At 45.5% G+C, this 25069-nt stretch overlaps 1 protein-coding gene across 11 annotated transcripts in view; it reads right to left on the reverse strand.

Annotated features, from left to right (window-relative positions):
- NAP1L4 (nucleosome assembly protein 1 like 4) overlaps positions 1-25069 on the reverse strand; it is a 1422554-nt gene that overhangs the window by 1072736 nt on the left and 324749 nt on the right. For 9 of the 11 annotated variants that reach the window (XM_086957864.1, XM_086957862.1, XM_086957858.1 and 6 more), the window contains 2 exons: positions 23122-23193; positions 11032-11103 (listed from right to left, as the gene is read on the reverse strand). In XM_086957864.1, the coding sequence (XP_086813990.1) occupies positions 11032-11103; positions 23122-23193 (144 nt within the window). The remainder of the gene's footprint in view (positions 1-11031; positions 11104-23121; positions 23194-25069) is intronic. The other 2 variants (XM_086957863.1, XM_086957859.1) reach the window with 1 other exon arrangement.

The raw sequence follows: 25069 nt of genomic DNA on the forward strand, positions 1-25069 counted from the left end.
TTGCGTAAATTCACTGATAATAAATATAAGAATTGGAGAGAATATTTGTTTCAGGCACTGTTGATTTTGAATAATCGTCCCTTTTTAAATGCTGAATCTCCATTAATGCGTTTATTTCCTCCAGCTGTTGATCCTAAACCAAACACAATTCAATATGTAATGTATTGGGAGATTTCCCCCGGAGCCCTGGCTCCATGCAGAGCAACCCCTGGTTCTGCAGGCTTGGATCTGCATGCCATGAATGACATTATTGTAAAAAGCAGAGATCGTGTTATCATTGAGACTGGCATTGGTGTCTGTATACCAACTGGAAATTTTGGCCTGATAGCTCCTAGATCGGGCCTGGCCTTAAAAGGCATTCAAGTGCTTGGAGGAGTCATTGACCGTGATTATCAGGGAGAGATTAAGGTTCTCCTGCTCAATAGCAGTGAGATTGATTTACCAATTCAAAAGACTGACCGAATTGCTCAATTGCTAATCATTCCTGTTTTCAGTGGTGAGATTCAGAAAGGCACTGCCCCGACTTTGTTAACTATTCGAGGACAAAAAGGTTTTGGCTCCACTGATAATCCAGGAGCGAGAGTGTGGGTGCAATCGCCTAATAATCCCCCTGAACAAGTTGAAATTATTGTAACCGGTCATGATAATACAGTACTCGTCATGAGACCAGGGAAAGATAGCTGGGAAGCTGTCCCAGTTGACAAATGTTACTTATGAGAATGAATAATGCCTGTATTTGATTTTCTTTCAGATCATTCTTTGGACTGCTGTTGCAGGATGTGCCGGCGTTGGACTGCTTTTGGCCTGCTATGTCGGGAGAGGAAGGAACCCCCAGACTTTGGTTGATTCGATAATCAGAGTACAGCGTTCCTTTGCTGCGTGGGATTCATCATCTAACTTTTGGACTACCCTGGCACGAAGGGTGACAAATTCCCCACATTTCTGTTTAACACCGATGCTTTCGGTGACTGACATATTAGCAACCTGTTTGGTTGCCGTCCCGGCTTCTCTGGAGACACTTGCCCATATTTTCAATATATCAAATGCCTGTCCTAATATTATTCTTGGTGATTTTGCGACCCATGAGTACTGTCCTTTATGTACTGTGCTATTCGATCCAGTACCACCAATTCATTCTCAAATAACTACATACAATATCACGCAGGGTGATTTAGGTTTCTTCCATACCTGGGATCCAAGCGCCATAACTGAATGTGTTTGTTTAAAATTAAGAGGTGCTACTTCATTCACAGATCATGATAAAACGTTATGTTCTCGGAGGTCATCGAAGTCTTGTGTTTCTGTCAAGAATAATATGACCTGTAAAAGTCTTGTAGTTACCCCTAGCCATTATCGCACAATGCTATTGCCTTCTGGATGGCTTTTCTCTTGTGGCAACACATCTTGGCCTTACATTCCTGCAAATATTACCGGAGGACCATGTACTATCACTAGATTGAGCTTGCTAATGTTTTCTTCACATCCTATTGCAAATTCCCGTATTGTTCGTGATGCAGTTATGTTAAAAGACGATTGTGATTCTACACTACATTTATATTCTAAGTCTGAATATCTTAGTTTGGCTTTTTCTATTCTGGGTGTCCCTGCCTTAGCAGTCTACAATGCAAAATATATTGGAAAAATGGCCTGTTGGATGGTTAAATCCATTAATCACACTTCTACAATTCTATCTGACATGCTACTGGACGCCCAGGGTGAACGCAGAGCTATTTTGCAGAACAGGGCCGCAATAGATTATCTTTTACTTAAACATGGACAGGACTGTTCTGACTTTGAGGGTCTTTGTTGTTTCAACTTATCAGATCATACTAGATCTATACAGGCTCACATTGACAAACTTCACAACTTGACCAAAGAAGTTAGAGAACACATTGACCAGGGCTGGTTTGACTGGCTCTTTAATTGGTTACCAGATTTACATTCTTTACGTCAGATATTAGGGGGTATCCTGCTAACTATTTGTATCTTAATTGCTATTTGCTGTTTTATTCAGTGTATTCCTTCTTTACTTCAAATTTGTAGACTTAATACTAGAAATAGATCAGTTAGTTTTGTTTCATCTTATTCCTCAACTGATGTTAGTTCCATTTAGCGAATGATTAGTAGTCTAAAGTCAAGGGTGAAGTGTTCTGACCGGGTTTTCTGTCCCTTTTTGAGTGAAGGTGACTTTAGCCTGCTATCATTCTAATAGGAGGATTAGAACCTCAGACCTGGCCTATTTACCAGGTGTTTGACGTAATTCCGAACCCTTTTCTGCATCTTAGGGTCTATAAATTTATGTTAATGAATAGATTCTTTAGTATTAGTATTAATCCGTCCTTTTGTAAGGTTGCAAGCATATTTCTAATGGAGTTATGCTTATTTCGGGGCCTGTAGGCCTCGAACGGGAGAGACTCCATCTTTCTTTCTGCCTCGGCTGCTTGAGATGCTTTTAGGTCAAATGTAATGTTTTAGTTAGAAGGTGTTGTTCGCTTGGAGAGAATCGGCTCAGGCTGGCCCTTATCGAAGGATTGTATTTTTTTTCGTGTCGAAGACATAACATCAGGCCGGCCGGCTGAGAACGCGTCCTTGGCACGGGGTGGTACAAGAATTTGGTGGGTGGCAGGTTACTGGCCGTAAATTTCCATGCATGAACACGGATCATATTAGCGAAAGCACGGAGAGTTCAGGGTTCAGTCCGTGAGTCAGTTAGTCAGTTAGTAGACGGCAGATAGTCGTTAGCATTATTGCAGTTAATCAACTCAAGGCAGACAGTCGCCATTTTGAAGTCAGAGAAAGACCGAGGGCTGATACTCTCTCAGAAAGATTGAAGTTATTTTAGTTGGAGCAGCTGGCGAGCTTTGATACTAAGATCAGAGCATGCAGAATGAAGCAGTTAGCGGAGCGAATGAATACTAGAGCGGCAGAACCTGATTTATAAGATCGAAGTTAGAAGGTGAAGATAGTCCGTGATTGAGAGGAGAGAGGAGTAGTGCAGAACAGCGAGAGTGAAGCAAACGAAGTAGAGAATAAGAAGGAGGTTCCAGTGACTTGGAGGGGAGCAGAGGAGACAGAGCATAGTGGTACAGACGTGTATCCGTGACTGCAGGGGTGATCCTAAGATGAGCCAAGGCACAGACGAGAAGGGAACCCGGATGACAACTGAGCCCAGACTTCAAACGCATAAGGTGAAGTCGACCCTTTCTTATTAGCGTACACACACATTCTAATTCTTTCTTTTGCTTTTCAGGCTATGTGTTATATTGCAGTATTATATTGTTATTATTGTTTAAATAAAGGGACCCCAGTTCTTAGTGAACAGCTGTGCTAGGGTTATTATTCATAATAAAGTTAACCTTTCTTCTAGTCAGATGCTGTTATGTGAACGGATGCATCTCCTGTCCAGATAAATGGTAACTGAGCAAGGGAGTAGATGAGCACTTACATTAGGATGTAACCTTTGCATATTGTAATTTGGCCATTCTTGTGTGAAAGGATCGACCTGTCTATCTATCACATAACCTATAATATTATATTCCCAGTAGATATTAGATATATAGAGAAACTTCCCAACAGAGAGAGAAAGAGCTGAAGGTATTCATAGGACACTGACGATTGTCTGGGCCAGAATGGGGCAATCAGAATCAGAGTGCAAGGCTCCGCCTTCATTTTCCTGAAGACCCTGGGGATCATTGGAAATGGCGGAAATGCGTATGCAAATAGGTTGCGCCATGGGATGGAAAATGCATTTCCGAGGGACCTTGACTGGGGAAGCCAACTTGCGTAGTTTTGGCATTTGGCGTTCTCCCTGGTCGCAAACAGGTCGATCTGCGGTGTTCCCCACACCGAAAGGATGTAAGCTACCATTTCCGTGTCCAGTTCCCATTCGTGGGATAGAGACCTCTGCCTGCTCAGTGCATCTGCTATGACGTTGTCCTTGCCTGGGACATACTCAGCTTTTAATGAGATGTTGTGGAGAACAAGCCAATTCCAGATCTTCTGCGATTCGCGAGATCGTGTGAGCGAACGCGTCCCTCCCTGTTTGTTCAAGTAGTGCATCGTCGTGGTGTTGTCGGTCCTGATGAGCACTGGGGAGTTCTTGATCCGTGGTATGAAAGCCTGCAAGGTTAGGAAAACCGCTCTCAGCTCCAGGAGGTTGATATGAAGCTGTTTTTCCTGGTTTTTCCACTTGCCACTGATCTGTAATTCCTGAAGGACTGCTCCCCAACCCTCCAGAGAAGCATCCGTTGTTATTACGTGCGGAGCAGCAGGGAGCAGAAACGGCAACCCTTGTGAAAGGTTCTTGAGCGACCTCCACCACTGCAGTGCCTTGGCTATTTGTTGTGTGATCGCAATGCGGTCCTCGAAGGATCCAGAGCATTGAGTCCACTGTCTGTACAGAGCCTCTTGCAGCGGACGCATCCTGAGGCGACAGTGCGGTATAAGCAGGATGCACGTGGACATCATCCCTAAGAGTGATTTGAATGTACGGACGGGTAAAGTCTTCTTTGAGGCCACTGACGCGGCCAGAGAGACGAGCTTGTGTTTCCTCTCCTGAGATGGGAATGCCTTCGCATTTACAGTATCCAACGTCGCCCCGAGAAAGGTAATGACCTGGGAGGGTTGCAAAGTGGATTTCTCGTGGTTGAGTGTTAAACCCAGATGCCTGAAGAGATTCAGACAGGTGCTGGAGGATGCAGTTGCGTCTGCTAGAGATGGTGCCGTTACCAGCCAGTCGCCCAAATATGGGAAGACTTGGTGTCCATGCTGCCTGAGGAAGTCTGCAACCGGGGAGAGGCATTTGGTGAAAATCCTGGGCGCAGATTTGAGGCCAAACGGTAGGACACAGAATTGGTAGTGTTGACCTGCCACTGCAAATCTGAGGAATTTCCTGTGCCGTTTGTGGATAGGGATGTGAAAGTACGCGTCTTGTAGATCTAACGACGTCATGAAATCCCCCTCCTCCAAGAGTCCCAAGATCTCCTGTATCATCACCATGCGAAACAATTAACTCTTCAAGAATGCGTTGAGTGCCCAGAGATCCAATATGGGCCTCCATTTCTTCTCCTTCTTTTGGATCAGAAAGAAGCAGGAGTAAAATCCCTTCCTTCTGTGAGCCGATGGTGCTCGCTCTATTGCTCCTTTTTTTAACATAGAGGAGATTTCTTGAAGCAGCAATCGCATGTTGCTGTGGTGCATTATACGAGGAGGGGTTGTCGGTATGGCTTGCTACTCTGATTCAGGCATGGGAATCTATGAAAGACACCCCTAATACTGGATAAGAAATGCGTTACTTACCTGTAACTGCAGTTATGCAGTATTGGTGTCTTTCATAGATTCACGGTAAGGTAGTCGACGGCATAGAAACCACACACGACGTCGACGGAGGAATCATCTCCGAATGCTTCCACTGTATCGTCGACGATGTCGTCGTCGGTGCCCTCGTCGACGATAACTGCACCGATGTAACTTTCGTCGACGGCGCCGACGGTATCTTCCTCGTCGTCGATGTTGTCGTCGACGGCACACCCGTCGACGAGAGGATTCGTCGTCGACACGGACGTCGACGAAGACGTCGTCACGGACGTCGACGAAGACGTCGTCGACGAGATCTTAAGCGTCGACAACTGGTTTTTAATGAGGATAATCGACGACACAGTCTTACCCGCCGACGAAGATGGAGTAGTCTTCGTCGACGATGAAAACGTTGACGACGCCGTCGTCGACACGGTCGTCGTCGAAGTGGAAACATGGACAGGAGACACAGTCTTCTTAAGCGCGGACGATAGGGTTGACGATGTCGTCGCCGACGTCGGCGCTGGCTTCCTGGAGGAAGGAACGTCCTTGTCAGACGCTGAAGATTTAGCCTCTGAAGACTTTTTAGCAGTCTTTTTAGGAGGGGCGTCTAAAGGGCTAGGGGAGGTAACCCTTGGCCTCTTCAAGTATAATTTGGAGGAGACAGAAGCAATCTCACCGTCCTCTGAAGACTCCAAGTTGTCCCTGATCTTAAGTTTGTTCAGCCAGATTAAAAGTCGTCCTTCTCTGTCCTGAAGCGTTTTTGAAGAGAATGTTCTACACATTTTGCATTCCTTTGGCGAATGGCCCGGATACAGACAGTAAAGACATGTCTTGTGCTGGTCCTCAATATGTAATCTCTTATTAGAAGAAGCCCCAGCTCTGAAGAGACCCCTCTTCTGTGGGTCAGCCATAGTCAGATTTTGCTGAAAGTAGTTCAAAATAGTGAAGAAAGAAGCTTAAAACAACCAAACCTGAGGAGAACTCAGGTGGAGACTCCCTAGCACAACGTGCGGTAGAAAATCTGAGAGACTGAGGCTCCTGACAGGAAGGTTCTAGAGGGAGGTGTTAGCTGATTGGCTCTCTTCTAGAGTTTGGTCCTTTTTACAAAAGGACATAGATAGGCTACTAAGGTGGGACCCTTAGGCCTACTTCTCTCTATGTATGTCTATGGGACATTACTTTTCTATATACCGGAGACTCCCGTCTCGACGACGGGGAATGATTCAGGCATGTGAATCTATGAAAGACACCCCTAATACTGGATAATCTACTCAAATCGTTTGAGGGTAGGATCTCCCCGAGAGATATTGACAGACCGGGGTACTCTCTTTATCTCTCATTTAATGAAACACAACTGTAAAACCTTGAACATTACCCAAATCAGAACCTCTGCTTATCACCCTCAAACAGATGGTCTGTGTGAGCGCTACCATGCTACCTTAAAGTTAACCTTAAAAAAGATGTTAACCACTGAGGAGAAAGAGTGTGATATGTTGTTGCCCATCGCCCTCTTAGTCATTAGAAGTCAGGTTCAGAGAAGGTTAGGTTGTTCTCCCTTTTAGCTTCTTTATGGGAGACAACCACGAACCTTACTAGAAATGACAAGAGAAGCATGGGAACAAGAGAAACAAGAAGATACACAAAACCTTCTAGATTATACTCAGAACCTAAGAAACCGCATACAGAAACTAAGAGACTTTCCTCACGACAACTTAGAAAAGGCTTAAAGAAGTCAACAGTTGTCCTACAATAAAAGGAAGAAATGCGACAGTTACAGGTCCATGATTGAGTGCTCTTACTCCTACCATCCTCTATACCCCATAAACAGGCAGAATGGAAGGGACCTTATGAAGTTATTGAAAAGATAGCCATCACTACAAACCAGCTACACCTCTTGTAGGATAGTAGGGTCTGCAATCCTATGATCACCCAGATTTTTTGCTTTTGTTTCACTGGTTTACGACTTTCTCTGGCTGTGGGCCTGCCAATCAGACCCACAGCCTAGCTGTTCTCTCACTAAATTGACATGTGTACCTTAGGTGCATTATCCAATTGGAACTGGGCCACCTTATCAGACCCTGTAACTCAGGGCATAGGTGTACCCAGGGCCTACCAGGGGCTGAAGCATGTATTATGCCACCCCTGGATGACCATCTAAATCTGACACAACTGGCTGCAAGACAGCTGGGGAAAGGTGGTGTAATCACCCTTTGCTTTAGATATAGTATACCTAAATCTAACCCTAAAAATGGACACACAGATTCCTATCAGTCACTCCTATAGCAGGCCTTGACAATCCTGAAGGCAGAGTGCGTGGAATCGTGTGAGATGGTGCTCTGGCATGAGCTGAGCCCGTTTGCAGCTTGCGGAACCAAGTCCTAATAGCTGTTCCATGATAACGCATACCATATACTCTTAAGTGCATTATAATCCTCGCGGTTAAATGCTATCTTTGGTATCGCTTTATCAAAACATGTCGAGTAAGGTGTCATACGAATTGGAATACTAACCCTTTGCCAATTCTGGCGACGGGGTTAGCATTCCGCCCTTCTAGAGGGACACGACATGTATGTAACTGTAAACCCTGGTTAAAGTTAACTGAAGCCTCAGCTCCACAAAATGGATGCTGCCACCACAGACACGAGTCTGACCTCCTGCTGCTGGGAGTCCTACCATCCGGTGCCCTCCTGGTGCCACCTGACTACTGGCTAGTAGTCACGAACTTGGTCCCCTCTGCTTTCAGGTGTCATCCATCTTCGATCCAGGCTTGGATCAACTCGAACTATCTTCACTGGTCGCCTGCCAGCATCTTCTTTCTTCAGGCTCCTGGTTCGTCTACGAGGATTCCCGACGTCTTTTGAGACATATGCAGCTGCAGCCCCTGGGCTAGGTAAACTCGGCATTTCGGTGCCCCAGCATAGCCTCACTATCCAAGGGTCAGGATCCACTGTCATTTTCGATCTACCTAGTCGGGTTCGCCCGAGAACACTAACTTTGTGAAATCTAGCTACCATAGACTTTGTCCCGCATCCCGTGTGAGAGTGCACACTCTGCACCCGAGTCCCCTAGGCCTCCTACTAGTAATCTGAAGGTTCAGTAACGTAGTCCTAGCGATTCCAAAGCCTATTAGTATAGTACTTACCTGCTAGTAATTTCGCGTTCCACTTTTAGAGTATATGGTTTTCCGTGCCCCTCGGGCATTTGTGTAAATTGTGCAACTTGAAGTATTTTCACAAGAGTTTTGTTGTGTGCTTAGTACCCTATCCTCATAAAGAGTACAGGGCTGTTGTGATTCTAATAAATACACTGTTTATTTTCATAACACTTGTGTGGTGTCCTTTCACTTGGTGTTCAAGGGGTATATGTGATGGTATAACAGCTGGCTTAACACGCCCTCTAGAGTTTAGCCCGAAGACTGCTCGTATCCACGCTACTAGGATAGCTGGTCTATAAGGTTGACTTACAACCAATCACCATAAGGGTCGTTTGGATTGATGCATAGTGATCACTAGAATAGTGAGCACTGCATATCAGGCCAACTTCTCACACCTCTCTTCAACCAAAACGCAGATATATCATATCAACCTACTAACGAAATGGTTGGGACCCCTTCCCAAAGATACCCACTTCGTTTTATCAGACCCCAAACCTGTTCCTTCAACGGTGATGCAATTGCCCATAAATGAATATCTAACAAAAGAACAAAAGCTATCCCTTCAGGCCCTCTTAAAGTCCTTCTCCCCCATCTTTTCCGATCTTCCCGGAAAGACTTCAACAGTCGAGCATGTCATTGTTACCCCACCAAACAAAGTAATAAAACAACTTCCCTACAGGATACCAGTCGCTAGGAGGGCGGCGGTTGCTGCAGAAATAGAAAACATGTTACAACTAGGAGTCATAAAACTGGTCTTCCCCCATTGTCATAGTTCCGAAACCAGACGGTTCTATTCGTTTTTGTATTTATTTTCGAGCAATTAATGCGATCTCAAAATTTGACTCATACCCATTACCAAGAGTCAATGAGCTCATCGAGAAATTAGGCGAAGCCTGGTATATAACCACTCTTGATGTAACAAAAGGCTATTGTCAGGTACCACTTAATCAGGAAGATCAAGAGAAAACCACCTTTAGTACCCCTGATGGGTTGTACGAATTTACTGTTTTGCATTTTGGATTACATGGAGCACCAGCAACATTTCAAAGGCTTATGAATAAGGTTCTCTCCCAACACCAAGAGTACTCCTCAGCCTACATAGACGATATCATAATATTCAGCCCTAATTGGGAACAACATCTCGTCCATGGTAGGAAGGTGTTCCAAGCACTCAAAACCGCAGGGCTCCACGTAAACTCCGAAAATCCAAAATAGGCTTCAAGAAAGTCAAATATTTGGGTTATTTGTTAGGGGATGGGGTTATCGCCCCCCAACAGGAGAAAGTAAGCGCAGTCTTAGACACCCCCTTCCCTACTACCAAGAAGAACATTAGATCCTTTTTGGGGCTTATTAGGCTACTACTGCCGATTTATACCCAATTCTTCTGAAATAGCAGCCCCATTAACCGACCTATTGAAGAAAGAAAAAAAGAACAAAGATCTAATGAATCTCCCTCCAAGCAGCCAAAAGAGCATTCCACGTACTTAAACGAGCCCTAACCTCCAGCCCTATTCTTATTTTCCCTGATTTCAAGGAACCCTTTATCCTACAAACAGATGCTTCGGATGTAGGTCTGGGGGCCGTCTTTTCCCAACAAACAAAAGAAGGGATAGAATGCCCAGTCCTCTTTATCAGGTGTAAATTATTTCCAAGGGAGAAGAGGTATTCTACGGTTGAGAAAGAGTGCTTGGCTATAAAGTGGGCTGTAGAGAAGTTGCATTACTATCTGGAGAGGTCTCCTTTTGTCCTATACACTGATCACACACCGCTCTTGTGGATGAGCCATAATATAGGGAATAACCCACATATCCTCAGGTGGTTTTTAGCCTTACCACCCTAGTCATTTTAGGTCCGTCATAGGAAAGGGACCGAAAACGGCAATGCCGACTTCCTTTCATGACTCTCTCATTTCCCTGATCGGGAAAAGTCTGGGGATAGGGTGTGTGAGATTGCTCCTGCATTAGATGGGGGGATAGAGGAGACTATATACACAGTCCCCTTTTTCCGCAGGGCCTCAGTATTGTCAGCAAGAAACAAAGTGTGGAGAAACAGCAGGTGGTCCCTTTAAGATGGAGCCGAGGGCGGACCACAGGGCAGACAATACGCTTCAAGAAGGCGGGGCAGTGTGCGCGTCGGGTTGTTCAGTGGCTGTCAAAACTGTGCACAGGACGGAAACGCGGAAGTAAAGACTCGGCGAGAAGGTCCAGAGGAAAGATGAAGACTCAACAACCGTGGAGGAAAGAGAACCGAAGCTCAAGAAAGTCTGTGGTTTGCCGGCAAGCGGAACGCCTGCCCCCGAAGGAGGAAGAAAAGTCGAAGCAGAGAGAAAGCAGACTGCGTGGACGGTTACGGGCATTAAAAAATGGGTTGACACCTAGAGGGACGGGCGGTGAGGTAGAGGGGTAAAAGGGGCGTTCAGAAAGAGAAAACAAATCAGTGCGAATAAAACAAAAAAGGGAACAGATTTCCTCTATTTTTTTATTACTCCAACCTCCATCCCTCCTTGCACGTTTTACAAAGCTATCATTTATCCCTCACATGTCCCCCTTCTCAAGCATATTAGATACAAGAACATTTACCTGAACCTTTTCCCTTTTGTTCGAGGGACAACTGCGAACGGGGCCCAACAGAGGGATCTGAAGTGAAAGACCCTAAAAGAAGAGGAACACAAGAAAGAGACAAACTATTAATGTGATTTCCTGCATTACCAATATAAAAGTACATTCAGAAATAAGTACTAAGTACAGTGAGGATTTCCTTGACCACGCTACTGCAACACAGTATTACAGCAAGTTTTCTCTTAGTGATCTAGGGTGAAAGCTTTTACATCTAAAAAGGTCAAAGACTTGTTGCTGAAAGTGTGGGTACATTTTAGATACCGGTCTGTTATCATGGAGAATCACTCTTTTCGAAATTGTATACATACTGCCCAGCCACACTAGGAGCAAATGTACTGCTCATCGAAGTTGCATGAGTTTGTAAGAACAGGGTTCCCTCAAATTCCTATTTTTTTTGTAAGTGCAAGTCTAGAACATTCCATTACAAATTTGACTGGGGTTGAGTGAGTCTATTCCTATGTATCTATGATCTTCTTAACCTCCAAGGTTATGTCTCAAGGGTGGCTTGTGAAGAGACTTTCTACATCTAGGCTGAGCATTAGATTTTCACTCTTCACAAAGTCAAGATCAGCAATGTGGACAAAAACATATTTTGTATCTTTAATGCAGTCTTGGTTTTCTGTAAAATTGGCTTAAAAAATAATCAAGAATTTTGATAATGGTTCTAGAAGGGACCCTATTCCCGAGACTATGGGTCTACCTGGTGGTGGGTCTCGAGTCTTGTGCATCATATTAGAGCCAGACTTATCAGTATTGCCAATGCTTGTAATATTTTAAAATCAGCACTATGACAGAGTGCATGTTTTCCTGCTTTCTGTCTACGTTTTCTTTCCTCTGTGCGCCATTTGCTTCACCCCTCTCACCTCCTCATGTTCGCTGTCCCTTGCTTCATCATTTATTTTATTCATGTTTTTCTGAATTCCTGGGAGATCTAGGTTGGTGTCGAGCAGTTCCCTCTCTTTTTTCGAGGGCATACTGGCACACACTTCTCTAATTTTATTTAGGCACTGTTCTAATATGAACATCCTCCAGGTTAGAGTTGTTAATCAAAACAGCCACTGTGAGTTACCACATACGCGCACACTTGTAACAGGGCGCGCAGGTGCAAAATTCGCAACACACAGCAGTAAGCATCACAACACATAGCGTCAGCAAATATTTTGAAATCGGTTTTAATTAATTGAAACCCATTTCAATGTCTACCATAAATGTGCATGTGTCTTGACATGTATTTGAATATTTGCCTTCCAAAAATGAACATATTGCAAGTCTATCACCCAGTAAGCCGGTGCAATCTTTCAGAGATCGTTCTTCTAATCTTGCACAAGAACTCTGCAATACATTTTGGTTCCAGAAGACATGGCCAACATAGATAAAATTGGAAAGTAGGTTTGTCTAGAACTATCCCCCACCCTTACTTATTTCACATTTGTCCTGCAAGCACCCAATTTACAATGCTGAAGGTGCTGGCACAAAGTATGAGCAAGTTGCCTACAGTGGTGCTCCCAACCCTTCAGCACTTTGTCGAATAATACACAGATTGACCATCTTATTCTGTTCTCATGGGAGCCCTTTCATGAATGTGGATGTGTCTCGCAGTATGTTGGAGCTATGTGCATGCCCCATCCTACTTTTAGGTTTCGACTTTGTGCTGATGCACTGACACAAACCACTATTTCAAGATTTTTGAAAAGCAATTTCAATGTATGTTGCCAAGGAAAACTCGATTACCCACTGCCGGTCCAGGGAGGAGTCAAAACGTTACAGTAACTTTTTAGTGGAAAAAACTCTTGGACAGCTCTGCAGCAGGTGGAAAAAAAGAAAAAAGTTACTTACCTGTAACTGTAGTTCTCCAGTATTGGAAGCTTTCATAGATTCACATGCCTGAATCATTCCCAGTCGTCGAGACGGGAGTCTCCGGTATATAAAAAAGCAATACTTAGTGTTTAGCAAACTGAAAAGAAGCCGAGGCCCCCCTTTCCCTTTTGCAACCCATAACTTTCGTTATGTAAAAGAGACCAAACTTGTCTCTAGACCAATCAGATACTCTCACCAACACTCCTGAGAAAACCTTTTGCCCCTCAGATTTTCACGCACTTGTGCCACAGATACCTTTCGTGCCAAATCCAAGGTGAGCCTCTCAGGGGAGGATGGTGGGTCGCATGTGAATCTATGAAAGCTTCCAATACTCGAGAACTACAGTTACAGGTAAGTAACTTGTTTTCTTACTCCAATATTGGAGCTTTCATAGATTCGCATGCCTAAATCAGAATAGCGAGCAGTAAACCATAGCACATTTTGTTATGTCATCCAAAACCATGAACTAGGCAACAAGTCATCTAACAACAGTAGTAGTAGCCAGACAAATATATATATATATATATATATGTTCAAAAGTCACACATAATACCGAATAGGACAATAAAATGTGTTTATATCACCAACCAAGGAAGGAGGGATGGTAAAGAATGCTCACCGTTACTGGAAAAGGTTCCTCAGTACTGCTTGTCCCACTGCCACATCCTTCTCTGCAGGTGCATCAAGGCAGTAATGTCTGTTGAAAGCATGCGTACTCTTCCAGGTAGCAGCCCTGCAGATATCCTGGATAGGTACGCCCGAAAATAAAGCAGTGGAGATGGACACTGCTCTCGTGGAATGTGCACGAACATGTGCATTTAACGGCTTCCCAGCCGTACTGTATTGCACTTGATATCCACCAGGCAATTCCCCGTTTTGACAACGGGAACCCCTTCCTGGGGCACTAAAAGCCACAAATTATTGGGTAGATTTCCTGAAAGGCTTTGTTCTTTGTTCGTAAAACTTCAGGCAACGTTGAACATCTAAAGTATGGAGAGTTTTCTCTGCAGCTGTCGACGGAAAAATCTTTTAAGGATCAACAGCTCATTTAGATGAAAATCTGTTGGTACTTTTGGAATGAATTTGGGATTAGTCCTGAGGACAATCCTGTCCTCTCTGAACTGTAGAAAAGGTTCCTGAATTGTGAGAGCTTGTATTTCCCCCACTCTCCTGGCTGAAGTGAGAGCTATTAGAAGGGCCACTTTCCAGGGTAAGAAATTAGGATCCGCCCTGTGAACTGGTTCGAGGGGCTGTTTCTTCAACTGGGATACTACAATGTTCAACTGCCATAGTGGTGGTGGAGGCCTTATAGGGGGTGGGGTGGGGGGGGAGACCCTAAATAAACCCTTCATGAAATGTTTTATAAGTCTCTCCTACCATAGAGATGGACCTGAAGAAGTTTTCCTATATCGAGAAATCGCCGCCAGATGCACCTTAAATGAATCCTGGGCCAAACCAGATTTCGCTAGCATCAGAATATATGGGATGATTTGATGTGCCGCTGAATTCAGAGGATGGAGATTGTTTTCCTGGCACCATAAACATAATCTCTTCCACTTCATCCTATACGTTCTATTTGTGCTCTCAGTCCTGGCCTTTGATAGTATATCCCTGCATTCTGCAGAAATCTAATTGGTGAAATTTGCGGTATTCAGGAGCCAGGCCGCTAATCGCAGTGATTTCAGGTCTGGATGAAGCACCTGTCCCCGGGACATAGTCAAAAGTGCTGGTATCGGCTTTATACAAATTGGACGATTCTCCAACAGTAGGAGCAACTCTGTGAACCAGTGTTGCCTGAGCCACCAAGGGGCTATCAGTATTATCTTGCACGGTTCCTTCTTTTTCTTCGGGAGCACCCGTGGCAGGAGGGAAATCGGTGGAAAGGAGTAGGCAAAGACGCCTGACCATGCCATCGAAAACACATTGCCCACGACCCCCGTTGGTGATGCCAGCTTCCGAAGAACCAGCATTTCTTGTTCTGGGCTGTTGCAAACAGATCCACTGTCGGAACTCCCCATTCGCCAAAGACTCTTAGTAATATGTCCTGGTTGAGCTCCCACTCGTGGCAGGTCGATTTCTGTCTGCTGAGAGTGTCCGCTTTGATGTTCTGATCTCCTGGAAGGTGCACCGCCTTTAGAGATACTCCGGGTTCTACAGCCCATTCCCATATCTTTTGTGCTTCCCGCGATAGGGAGAGTGATCTTGTGCCTCCCTGTTTGTTGAGATAGTGCATCACGGTTGTGTTGTCTGTTCTCACTAAAAAAGACATTCCCTGAATTCTTGGTAGGAAAGCCAGCAGCACCAAACCTACTGTTCTTAGCTCCAACAAGTTGATGTGAAGTTGTTGTTCCTGCCATTTCCACCGACCGCTGACCTGCAGATCCTGAAGGACTGCCCCCCCCATCCTTCCAAAGATGCATCCGTGGTAATTACCAATGGAGCTGGTTCTGTAAGGAAGGAAAGGCCCACCAAGATGTTTCTGCTTTGGGTTCACCATGTTACTGCCTGCAGCATAGCTGGCATGACTTTCACTTTGTCCTCGAAGGATCCCTTTGCCTGGTGCCATTGTAGATCCAGCTCCTCCTGCAATGGACGCATTTTTAGTCGGCAAAGAGGAATGAGAAGTATGCACGAGGACATCGTCCCTAGGAGCGATTTGTATTTGCGTACTGAAAGACATTTTCTTCTCTTGAACTCCTTGGCCAGAGTTATGAGTCCCAGTTGCCTCTCTGTGAAGGGAAATGCTTTGTTCTTTAAGGTGTCCAGAATTGCCCCTAGGAATGTGATCTTTCTGGAAGGCTGAAGGGATGATTTTTCTATATTCAAAGTCAGCCCCAGTTCGGCAAACAACTGTATGCATGCCATAGTTTGAGGCAGTCTGAGCTGAAGCTTCCGATGATGCTTTTATCAACCAATCGTCTAGGTATGGAAATACTTGGTGTTTTCATTTCCGATAATACTTTCTGTGTGAAGGATGAATAGGGATATGAAAATATGCATCTTGCAAGTCTAGGGTGGTCATATGAGCACCTTGGTTGGAGGGTCGCCATCCAGAATGACTGTTTTTTGAGGTAAGTATTCAGAGATCTTAGGTCTAATATCGGACGCCATTGGAGAGCATTCTTCCGGACCAGGAAGAAATGGAAATAAAATCCCTTCCCCTTCTGGGAGATCAGCACCAGTTCTATTGCTCCCTTTTGGAGCATTGTCCTAATCTCCCAGCGCATTTGAGATAAATGTTTGATATCTCGACCTGTAGGTGTGCAAGGGGGGAATTGAAGAAATTGTAGAGTATGTCCGAATTGTATGATGTTGAGGACCAATTTGTCCGTAGTTATTGTTTGCCAATGATGTAGATCGGAAGGCACTCTTCCACCCAGGGGAACTTGTGGAGGGGAAGGAATACATGAAGCCGTATACCAGAGGTTGTCATGGTCTTCTATTATTATCTTCTCCTTGACGACCCCCTCGCCCTCTATGAGCTGACTTAGTATAGCTCCCTGAATGTCTCTGCCCGTACTGTTGACAGTATTGTTGTGATGATGATGAATAAGAGGGGTATCTTGCCGGTTGGTAACCACCTCTATAGAATGGTTGGCCTCTTCCTCTGGCGCCTCGAAAGGGCACCTTACGATATTGTAATGTACCCGGGGACTTCGCCGTATCTGTATCCTTCGTGATACCCTGAAGGGCCGCATCTACTTGCCTTCCAAACAAATCTTTCCCATCGAATGAGAGATCTAGAACCTTATTTTGGACCTCCGGTCTAAAGGCAGTAGCTCTTAACCAACCTTGGCGTCGTAGGACTACCGCACCCCCCAGGGAGCAAACGGCCGTGGTCGTAATGTCCATCGCACAATCAATTACTTGAACCGAAGTCATCTCTCCTTCCTGAAGAACTTTTTTCACTTCTTATCTGTTGTCCTCCGAAATGAGGTCTATTTATGGAGCCATATCACACCACATCAGTCTGTCGTATCTGCCCAGAATGGCAAGGGCATTCGCTGCTCTAACGAGGAGAGTGGACAGAGGAAAACCTCTTTCAAGCATTGTCTAAATGTCTTACATCCCTGTCTGGAGGTGCAGATATAGGCGCCGATGGATTATTAGATTTTTGTTGCGCCGCCGGAGATGATGGCCCAGTAAACACGCTGGTGCGTCCGAAGGGGCCTTATATTTCTTTTCCAGTCTAGTGAGCACAGGTGTAACTGTTGCTGGTGTTTTCATCACCTTCAAGCCTTCTTCCCACACATTGTTGACAATTGGTATAGATCGAACAGACTTATGGTATGCCTCTTTAAAATCATAGAGGAAGCATTCGGTCTGCGTCGTAGCCATCAGAAGCTGGGATCTCTTCGCTGCTCTTTCCATTAAATTATGGAATCCACCGATATCCACCGGTGGGGAATCAGCAGGTACTGGTGTGGGTGATGCTGGAGATGGGGTCAGGTAGTCATCCAATTCCTTGTTGGGATCAGTTATTTCTCCCTCTTCCTGGTCATCATCGTCCGTGGTAACCGGCTCCTGGTGGTGTTGAACTTGAGGTGTTGGAGGCTTAATTTCCTGTAGTGACTCTCTGCTTCTGACTGGAGTAGCAGGGATGGATTGTGGGTGTGAAATGGGGATTTCCTGAAAGGCTATTGTCGGCGGAAATCTCTTTTTATAGTCTGCCAGCATAAACTGCAGATCCATCATCATGGAGGATGGCATAGCAACCATTTCCTCTTTTACATGTAGTTCTGATGGACTACTGGCATAACCAAAGGGTCCGTCATCCTCCTCTTCTTTTGAATCCTCCTCCTCCAGTAGATGTGATGGAACCAGAGGAGTAATTTTGCTCGGGGAGGTGGCCTCTGACGTAATACCCTTCTTACGGAATCAGCAGTTTTTCTGGAACTTCTCTCGTCGACGAGATCGCCGTAGACACTATTGTCGTCCATGCCGTCGTGGACACCAGGCGTTGAGCGCTCTCCGTCGTCAACATAGTAACAGTCGTCAATGTTCCCATCATCACCGTCAACGACGATCCCGTCGTCGACATGGTCATCATCATCGCTGCTATTGTCGATGTTGTCGTCTATGTTACTGGCGTCGACGCCACAGTCGACATTGACGCCGTCGACACCACAATAGGCAATGATGGGGACTTTGCCATTTTCTTCACCTCGATCTTCGTCGCCGGCGACAATGGTTTCTTCGCCGACGATCCAGTCGACGATGTAGGTTTTTAGATTTTTCCTCAGGAGGCATAGAAAACGGCTTTCTGAAGGGCTCTTCGACCTGAGGAGGTGACTGATGGCTCAGAAGTAGATTTCTATGATCACCCAGATTTTTTGCTTTTGTTTCACTGGTTTACGACTTTCTCTGGCTGTGGGCCTGCCAATCAGACCCACAGCCTAGCTGTTCTCTCACTAAACTGACGTGTGTACCTTAGGTGCATTATCCAATTGGAACTGGGCCACCTTATCAGACCCTGTAACTCAGGGCATAGGTGTACCCAGGGCCTACCAGGGGCTGAAGCATGTATTATGCCACCCCTGGATGGCCATCTAAATCTGACACAACTGGCTGCACGACAGCTGGGGCAAGGTGGTGTAATCACCCTTTGCTTTAGATATAGTATACCTATATCTAACCCTAAAAATGGACACACATATTCCTATCAGTCACTCCTATGGCAGGCCTTGACAATCCTGAAGGCAGAGTGCTTGGAATCGTGTGAAATGGTGCTCTGGCATGAGCTGAGCCCGTTTGCAGCTTGCGGAACCAAGTCCTAATAGCTGTTCCATGATAACGCATACCATATACTCTTAAGTGCATTATAATCCTCGCGGTTAAATGCTATCTCTGGTATTGCTTTATCAAAACATGTCGAGTAAGGTGTCATACGAATTGGAATACTAACCCCTCGCCAATTCTGGCGACGGGGTTAGCATTCCACCCTTCTAGAGGGACACGACATGTATGTAACTGTGAACCCCGGTTAAAGTTAAACGAAGCCTCAGCTCCACAAAATGAATGCTGCCACCACAGACACGAGTCTGACCTCCTGCTGCTGGGAGTCCTTCCAGCGAGGAGAGCTTGGACAAAGGGTTTCCTGTCAGGGGCGGTGCTAGCACCATCCCAGACAGGGTTTTGTGTATCCTGGGAAGGCAGGGCTTTACAGGAAGGTGACTGCAGAGTGGCACCCCGGTGCTCACTACGCATCTGCCGGCTAGAACCAGTTCCAGGGGCACACCAGCCCCTGGCCAGGGGAAAGTCCGGCATGGGAGAGGGGTGTAACCACCCCCCTTCCTGGTACCACCCCTAGGGCAGGACCTAGTCGCGTACCCACCCCTTTCTTTAGGATAAAGGCAGGAGCGGGGACCCTTCCAAATTAGATCATCTTTGAATCCTGAAACTACTTTCTACGAAAGGAACTCAAGACTTCTTCTCAAGATTTCTCCCTTGTGGCTAAGGAGTAGTCACCCTGCATCCGCAGGCACCATCTAAGAACTCTGCGGTTTGCTGCACGTCCTTCTTCCGGAATCCGACTGACCAGCTCGACGAGACCCGGCTTCCCTGGCACCTCTGATCTCTACCTACCTCTACAGCTAAGCTGAGAACCGTAGGTGCGACAAGACCTCGAGGGACCGGCCATCATCAGAACTGCACGACTTCTATCCAGCACGACCGCCGAGGGATCCTCTGGTGAGTGCTTTGGGGTCCGAGAAGCCCCGACCCTGAGCAGCTCCAGCACCGAAGTCCAGCCTCCCAGCATCTCCACGATCTGCGTGGGGCCCTTCTGCTTTTTGCTGCTCACCGCGTTGTTTGGCTACTAGCCCGCTGGCTTGTGGCCTTCTGAACGACGCCCGACGACATCACTGCTGCTGGTCTGGTTGCTCCAGACTGGCCCTTGCTCCCTTCCAAAAGAGGAGCACCCCGGACCCTCCTGGTCCACTCCAGACGCCATTTTGAGTCCACCGCGTGGGCTTGAATTTGCCAAGACTTGTTGCCCCAATCCTGGGTTCAGCGACGTCGACAGCTTCATCCATCGTGGGACAGCTCGCTCCTCCATCCTGGTCGCCGACAACGCCTCCTGGTCCGTGAGATCTGCAGAGCACAGCGTCGCCCACTCACCTAGTCGAGGTGACTACCATCCGGTGCCACCTGACTACTGGCTAGTAGTCACGAACTTGGTCCCCCCTGCTTTCAGGTGTCATCCATCTTCGATCCAGGCTTGGATCAACTCGAACTATCTTCACTGGTCGCCTGCCAGCATCTTCTTTCTTCAGGCTCCTGGTTCGTCTACGAGGATTCCCGACGTCTTTTGAGACATATGCAGCTGCAGCCCCTGGGCTAGGTAAACTCGGCATTTTGGTGCCCCAGCATAGCCTCACTATCCAAGGGTCAGGATCCACTGTCGTTTTCGATCTACCTAGTCGGGTTCGCCCGAGAACACTAACTTTGTGAAATCTAGCTACCATAGACTTTGTCCCGCATCCCGTGTGAGAGTGCACACTCTGCACCCGAGTCCCCTAGGCCTCCTACTAGTAATCTGAAGGTTCAGTAACGTAGTCCTAGCGATTCCAAAGCCTATTAGTATAGTACTTACCTGCTAGTAATTTCGCATTCCACTTTTAGAGTATATGGTTTTCCATGCCCCTCGGGCATTTGTGTAAATTGTGCAACTTGAAGTATTTTCACAAGAGTTTTGTTGTGTGCTTAGTACCCTGTCCTCATAAAGAGTACAGGGCTGTTGTGATTCTAATAAATACACTGTTTATTTTCATAACACTTGTGTGGTGTCCTTTCACTTGGTGTTCAAGGGGTATATGTGATGGTATAACAGCTGGCTTAACACGCCCTCTAGAGTTTAGCCCGAAGACTGCTCGTATCCACGCTACTAGGATAGCTGGTCTATAAGGTTGACTTACAACCAATCACCATAAGGGTCGTTTGGATTGATGCATAGTGATCACTAGAATAGTGAGCACTGCATATCAGGCCAACTTCTCACACCTCTCTTCAACCAAAACGCAGATATATCATATCAACCTACTAAAGAAATTGTTGGGACCCCTTCCCAAAGATACCCACTTCGTTTTATCAGACCCCAAACCTGTTCCTTCAACGGTGATGCAATTGCCCATAAATGAATATCTAACAAAAGAACAAAAGCTATCCCTTCAGGCCCTCTTAAAGTCCTTCTCCCCCATCTTTTCCGATCTTCCCGGAAAGACTTCAACAGTCGAGCATGTCATTGTTACCCCACCAAACAAAGTAATAAAACAACTTCCCTACAGGATACCAGTCGCTAGGAGGGCGGCGGTTGCTGCAGAAATAGAAAACATGTTACAACTAGGAGTCATAAAACTGTTCTTCCCCCATTGTCATAGTTCCGAAACCAGACGGTTCTATTCGTTTTTGTATTTATTTTCGAGCAATTAATGCGATCTCAAAATTTGACTCATACCCATTACCAAGAGTCAATGAGCTCATCGAGAAATTAGGCGAAGCCTGGTATATAACCACTCTTGATGTAACAAAAGGCTATTGGCAGGTACCACTTAATCAGGAAGATCAAGAGAAAACCACCTTCAGTACCCCTGATGGGTTGTACGAATTTACTGTTTTGCATTTTGGATTACATGGAGCACCAGCAACATTTCAAAGGCTTATGAATAAGGTTCTCTCCCAACACCAAGAGTACTCCTCAGCCTACATAGACGATATCATAATATTCAGCCCTAATTGGGAACAACATCTCGTCCATGGTAGGAAGGTGTTCCAAGCACTCAAAACCGCAGGACTCCACGTAAACTCCGAAAATCCAAAATAGGCTTCAAGAAAGTCAAATATTTGGGTTATTTGTTAGGGGATGGGGTTATCGCCCCCCCCCCCCCCCAACAGGAGAAAGTAAGCGCAGTCTTAGACACCCCCTTCCCTACTACCAAGAAGAACATTAGATCCTTTTTGGGGCTTATTAGGCTACTACTGCCGATTTATACCCAATTCTTCTGAAATAGCAGCCCCATTAACCGACCTATTGAAGAAAGAAAAAAAGAACAAAGATCTAATGAATCTCCCTCCAAGCAGCCAAAAGAGCATTCCACGTACTTAAACGAGCCCTAACCTCCAGCCCTATTCTTATTTTCCCTGATTTCAAGGAACCCTTTATCCTACAAACAGATGCTTCGGATGTAGGTCTGGGGGCCGTCTTTTCCCAACAAACAAAAGAAGGGATAGAATGCCCAGTCCTCTTTATCAGGTGTAAATTATTTCCAAGGGAGAAGAGGTATTCTACGGTTGAGAAAGAGTGCTTGGCTATAAAGTGGGCTGTAGAGAAGTTGCATTACTATCTGGAGAGGTCTCCTTTTGTCCTATACACTGATCACACACCGCTCTTGTGGATGAGCCATAATATAGGGAATAACCCACATATCCTCAGGTGGTTTTTAGCCTTACCACCCTAGTCATTTTAGGTCCGTCATAGGAAAGGGACCGAAAACGGCAATGCCGACTTCCTTTCATGACTCTCTCATTTCCCTGATCGGGAAAAGTCTGGGGATAGGGTGTGTGAGATTGCTCCTGCATTAGATGGGGGGATAGAGGAGACTATATACACAGTCCCCTTTTTCCGCAGGGCCTCAGTATTGTCAGCAAGAAACAAAGTGTGGAGAAACAGCAGGTGGTCCCTTTAAGATGGAGCAGAGGGCGGACCACAGGGCAGACAATACGCTTCAAGAAGGCGGGGCAGTGTGCGCGTCGGGTTGTTCAGTGGCTGTCAAAACTGTGCACAGGACGGAAACGCGGAAGTAAAGACTCGGCGAGAAGGTCCAGAGGAAAGATGAAGACTCAACAACCGTGGAGGAAAGAGAACCGAAGCTCAAGAAAGTCTGTGGTTTGCCGGCAAGCGGAACGCCTGCCCCCGAAGGAGGAAGAAAAGTCGAAGCAGAGAGAAAGCAGACTGCGTGGACGGTTACGGGCATTAAAAAATGGGTTGACACCTAGAGGGACGGGCGGTGAGGTAGAGGGGTAAAAGGGGCGTTCAGAAAGAGAAAACAAATCAGTACGAATAAAACAAAAAAGGGAACAGATTTCCTCTATTTTTTTATTACTCCAACCTCCATCCCTCCTTGCACGTTTTACAAAGCTATCATTTATCCCTCACATGTCCCCCTTCTCAAGCATATTAGATACAAGAACATTTACCTGAACCTTTTCCCTTTTGTTCGAGGGACAACTGCGAACGGGGCCCAACAGAGGGATCTGAAGTGAAAGACCCTAAAAGAAGAGGAACACAAGAAAGAGACAAACTATTAATGTGATTTCCTGCATTACCAATATAAAAGTACATTCAGAAATAAGTACTAAGTACAGTGAGGATTTCCTTGACCACGCTACTGCAACACAGTATTACAGCAAGTTTTCTCTTAGTGATCTAGGGTGAAAGCTTTTACATCTAAAAAGGTCAAAGATTTGTTGCTGAAAGTGTGGGTACATTTTAGATACCTGTCTGTTATCATGGAGAATCACTCTTTTCGAAATTGTATACATACTGCCCAGCCACACTAGGAGCAAATGTACTGCTCATCGAAGTTGCATGAGTTTGTAAGAACAGGGTTCCCTCAAATTCCTATTTTTTTTGTAAGTGCAAGTCTAGAACATTCCATTACAAATTTAACTGGGGTTGAGTGAGTCTATTCCTATGTATCTAGGATCTTCTTAACCTCCAAGGTTATGTCTCGAGGGTGGCTTGTGAAGAGACTTTCTACATCTAGGCTGAGCATTAGATTTTCACTCTTCACAAAGTCAAGATCAGCAATGTGGACAAAAACATATTTTGTATCTTTAATGCAAGTCTTGGTTTTCTGTAAAATTGGCTTAAAAAATAATCAAGAATTTTGATAATGGTTCTAGAAGGGACCCTATTCCCGAGACTATGGGTCTACCTGGTGGTGGGTCTCGAGTCTTGTGCATCATATTAGAGCCAGACTTATCAGTATTGCCAATGCTTGTAATATTTTAAAATCAGCACTATGACAGAGTGCATGTTTTCCTGCTTTCTGTCTACGTTTTCTTTCCTCTGTGCGCCATTTGCTTCACCCCTCTCACCTCCTCATGTTCGCTGTCCCTTGCTTCATCATTTATTTTATTCATGTTTTTCTGAATTCCTGGGAGATCTAGGTTGGTGTCGAGCAGTTCCCTCTCTTTTTTCGAGGTCATACTGGCACACACTTCTCTAATTTTATTTAGGCACTGTTCTAATATGAACATCCTCCAGGTTAGAGTTGTTAATCAAAACAGCCACTGTGAGTTACCACATACGCGCACACTTGTAACAGGGCGCGCAGGTGCAAAATTCGCAACACACAGCAGTAAGCATCACAACACATGCATAGCGTCAGCAAATATTTTGAAATCGGTTTTAATTAATTGAAACCCATTTCAATGTCTACCATAAATGTGCATGTGTCTTGACATGTATTTGAATATTTGCCTTCCAAAAATGAACATATTGCAAGTCTAACACCCAGTAAGCCGGTGCAATCTTTCAGAGATCGTTCTTCTAATCTTGCACAAGAACTCTGCAATCCATTTTGGTTCCAGAAGACATGGCCAACATAGATAAAATTGGAAAGTAGGTTTGTCTAGAACTATCCCCCACCCTTACTTATTTCACATTTGTCCTGCAAGCACCCAATTTACAATGCTGAAGGTGCTGGCACAAAGTATGAGCAAGTTGCCTACAGTGGTGCTCCCAACCCTTCAGCACTTTGTCGAATAATACACAGATTGACCATCTTATTCTGTTCTCATGGGAGCCCTTTCATGAATGTGGATGTGTCTCGCAGTATGTTGGAGCTATGTGCATGCCCCATCCTACTTTTAGGTTTCGACTTTGTGCTGATGCACTGACACAAACCACTATTTCAAGATTTTTGAAAAGCAATTTCAATGTATGTTGCCAAGGAAAACTCGATTACCCACTGCCGGTCCAGGGAGGAGTCAAAACGTTACAGTAACTTTTTAGTGGAAAAAACTCTTGGACAGCTCTGCAGCAGGTGGAAAAAAAGAAAAAAGTTACTTACCTGTAACTGTAGTTCTCCAGTATTGGAAGCTTTCATAGATTCACATGCCTGAATCATTCCCAGTTGTC

The sequence above is a fragment of the Lissotriton vulgaris genome, chromosome 2_1, assembly GCF_964263255.1.
Source record: "Lissotriton vulgaris chromosome 2_1, aLisVul1.2, whole genome shotgun sequence".
NCBI classification, from domain to species: Eukaryota; Metazoa; Chordata; class Amphibia; order Caudata; family Salamandridae; genus Lissotriton; species Lissotriton vulgaris.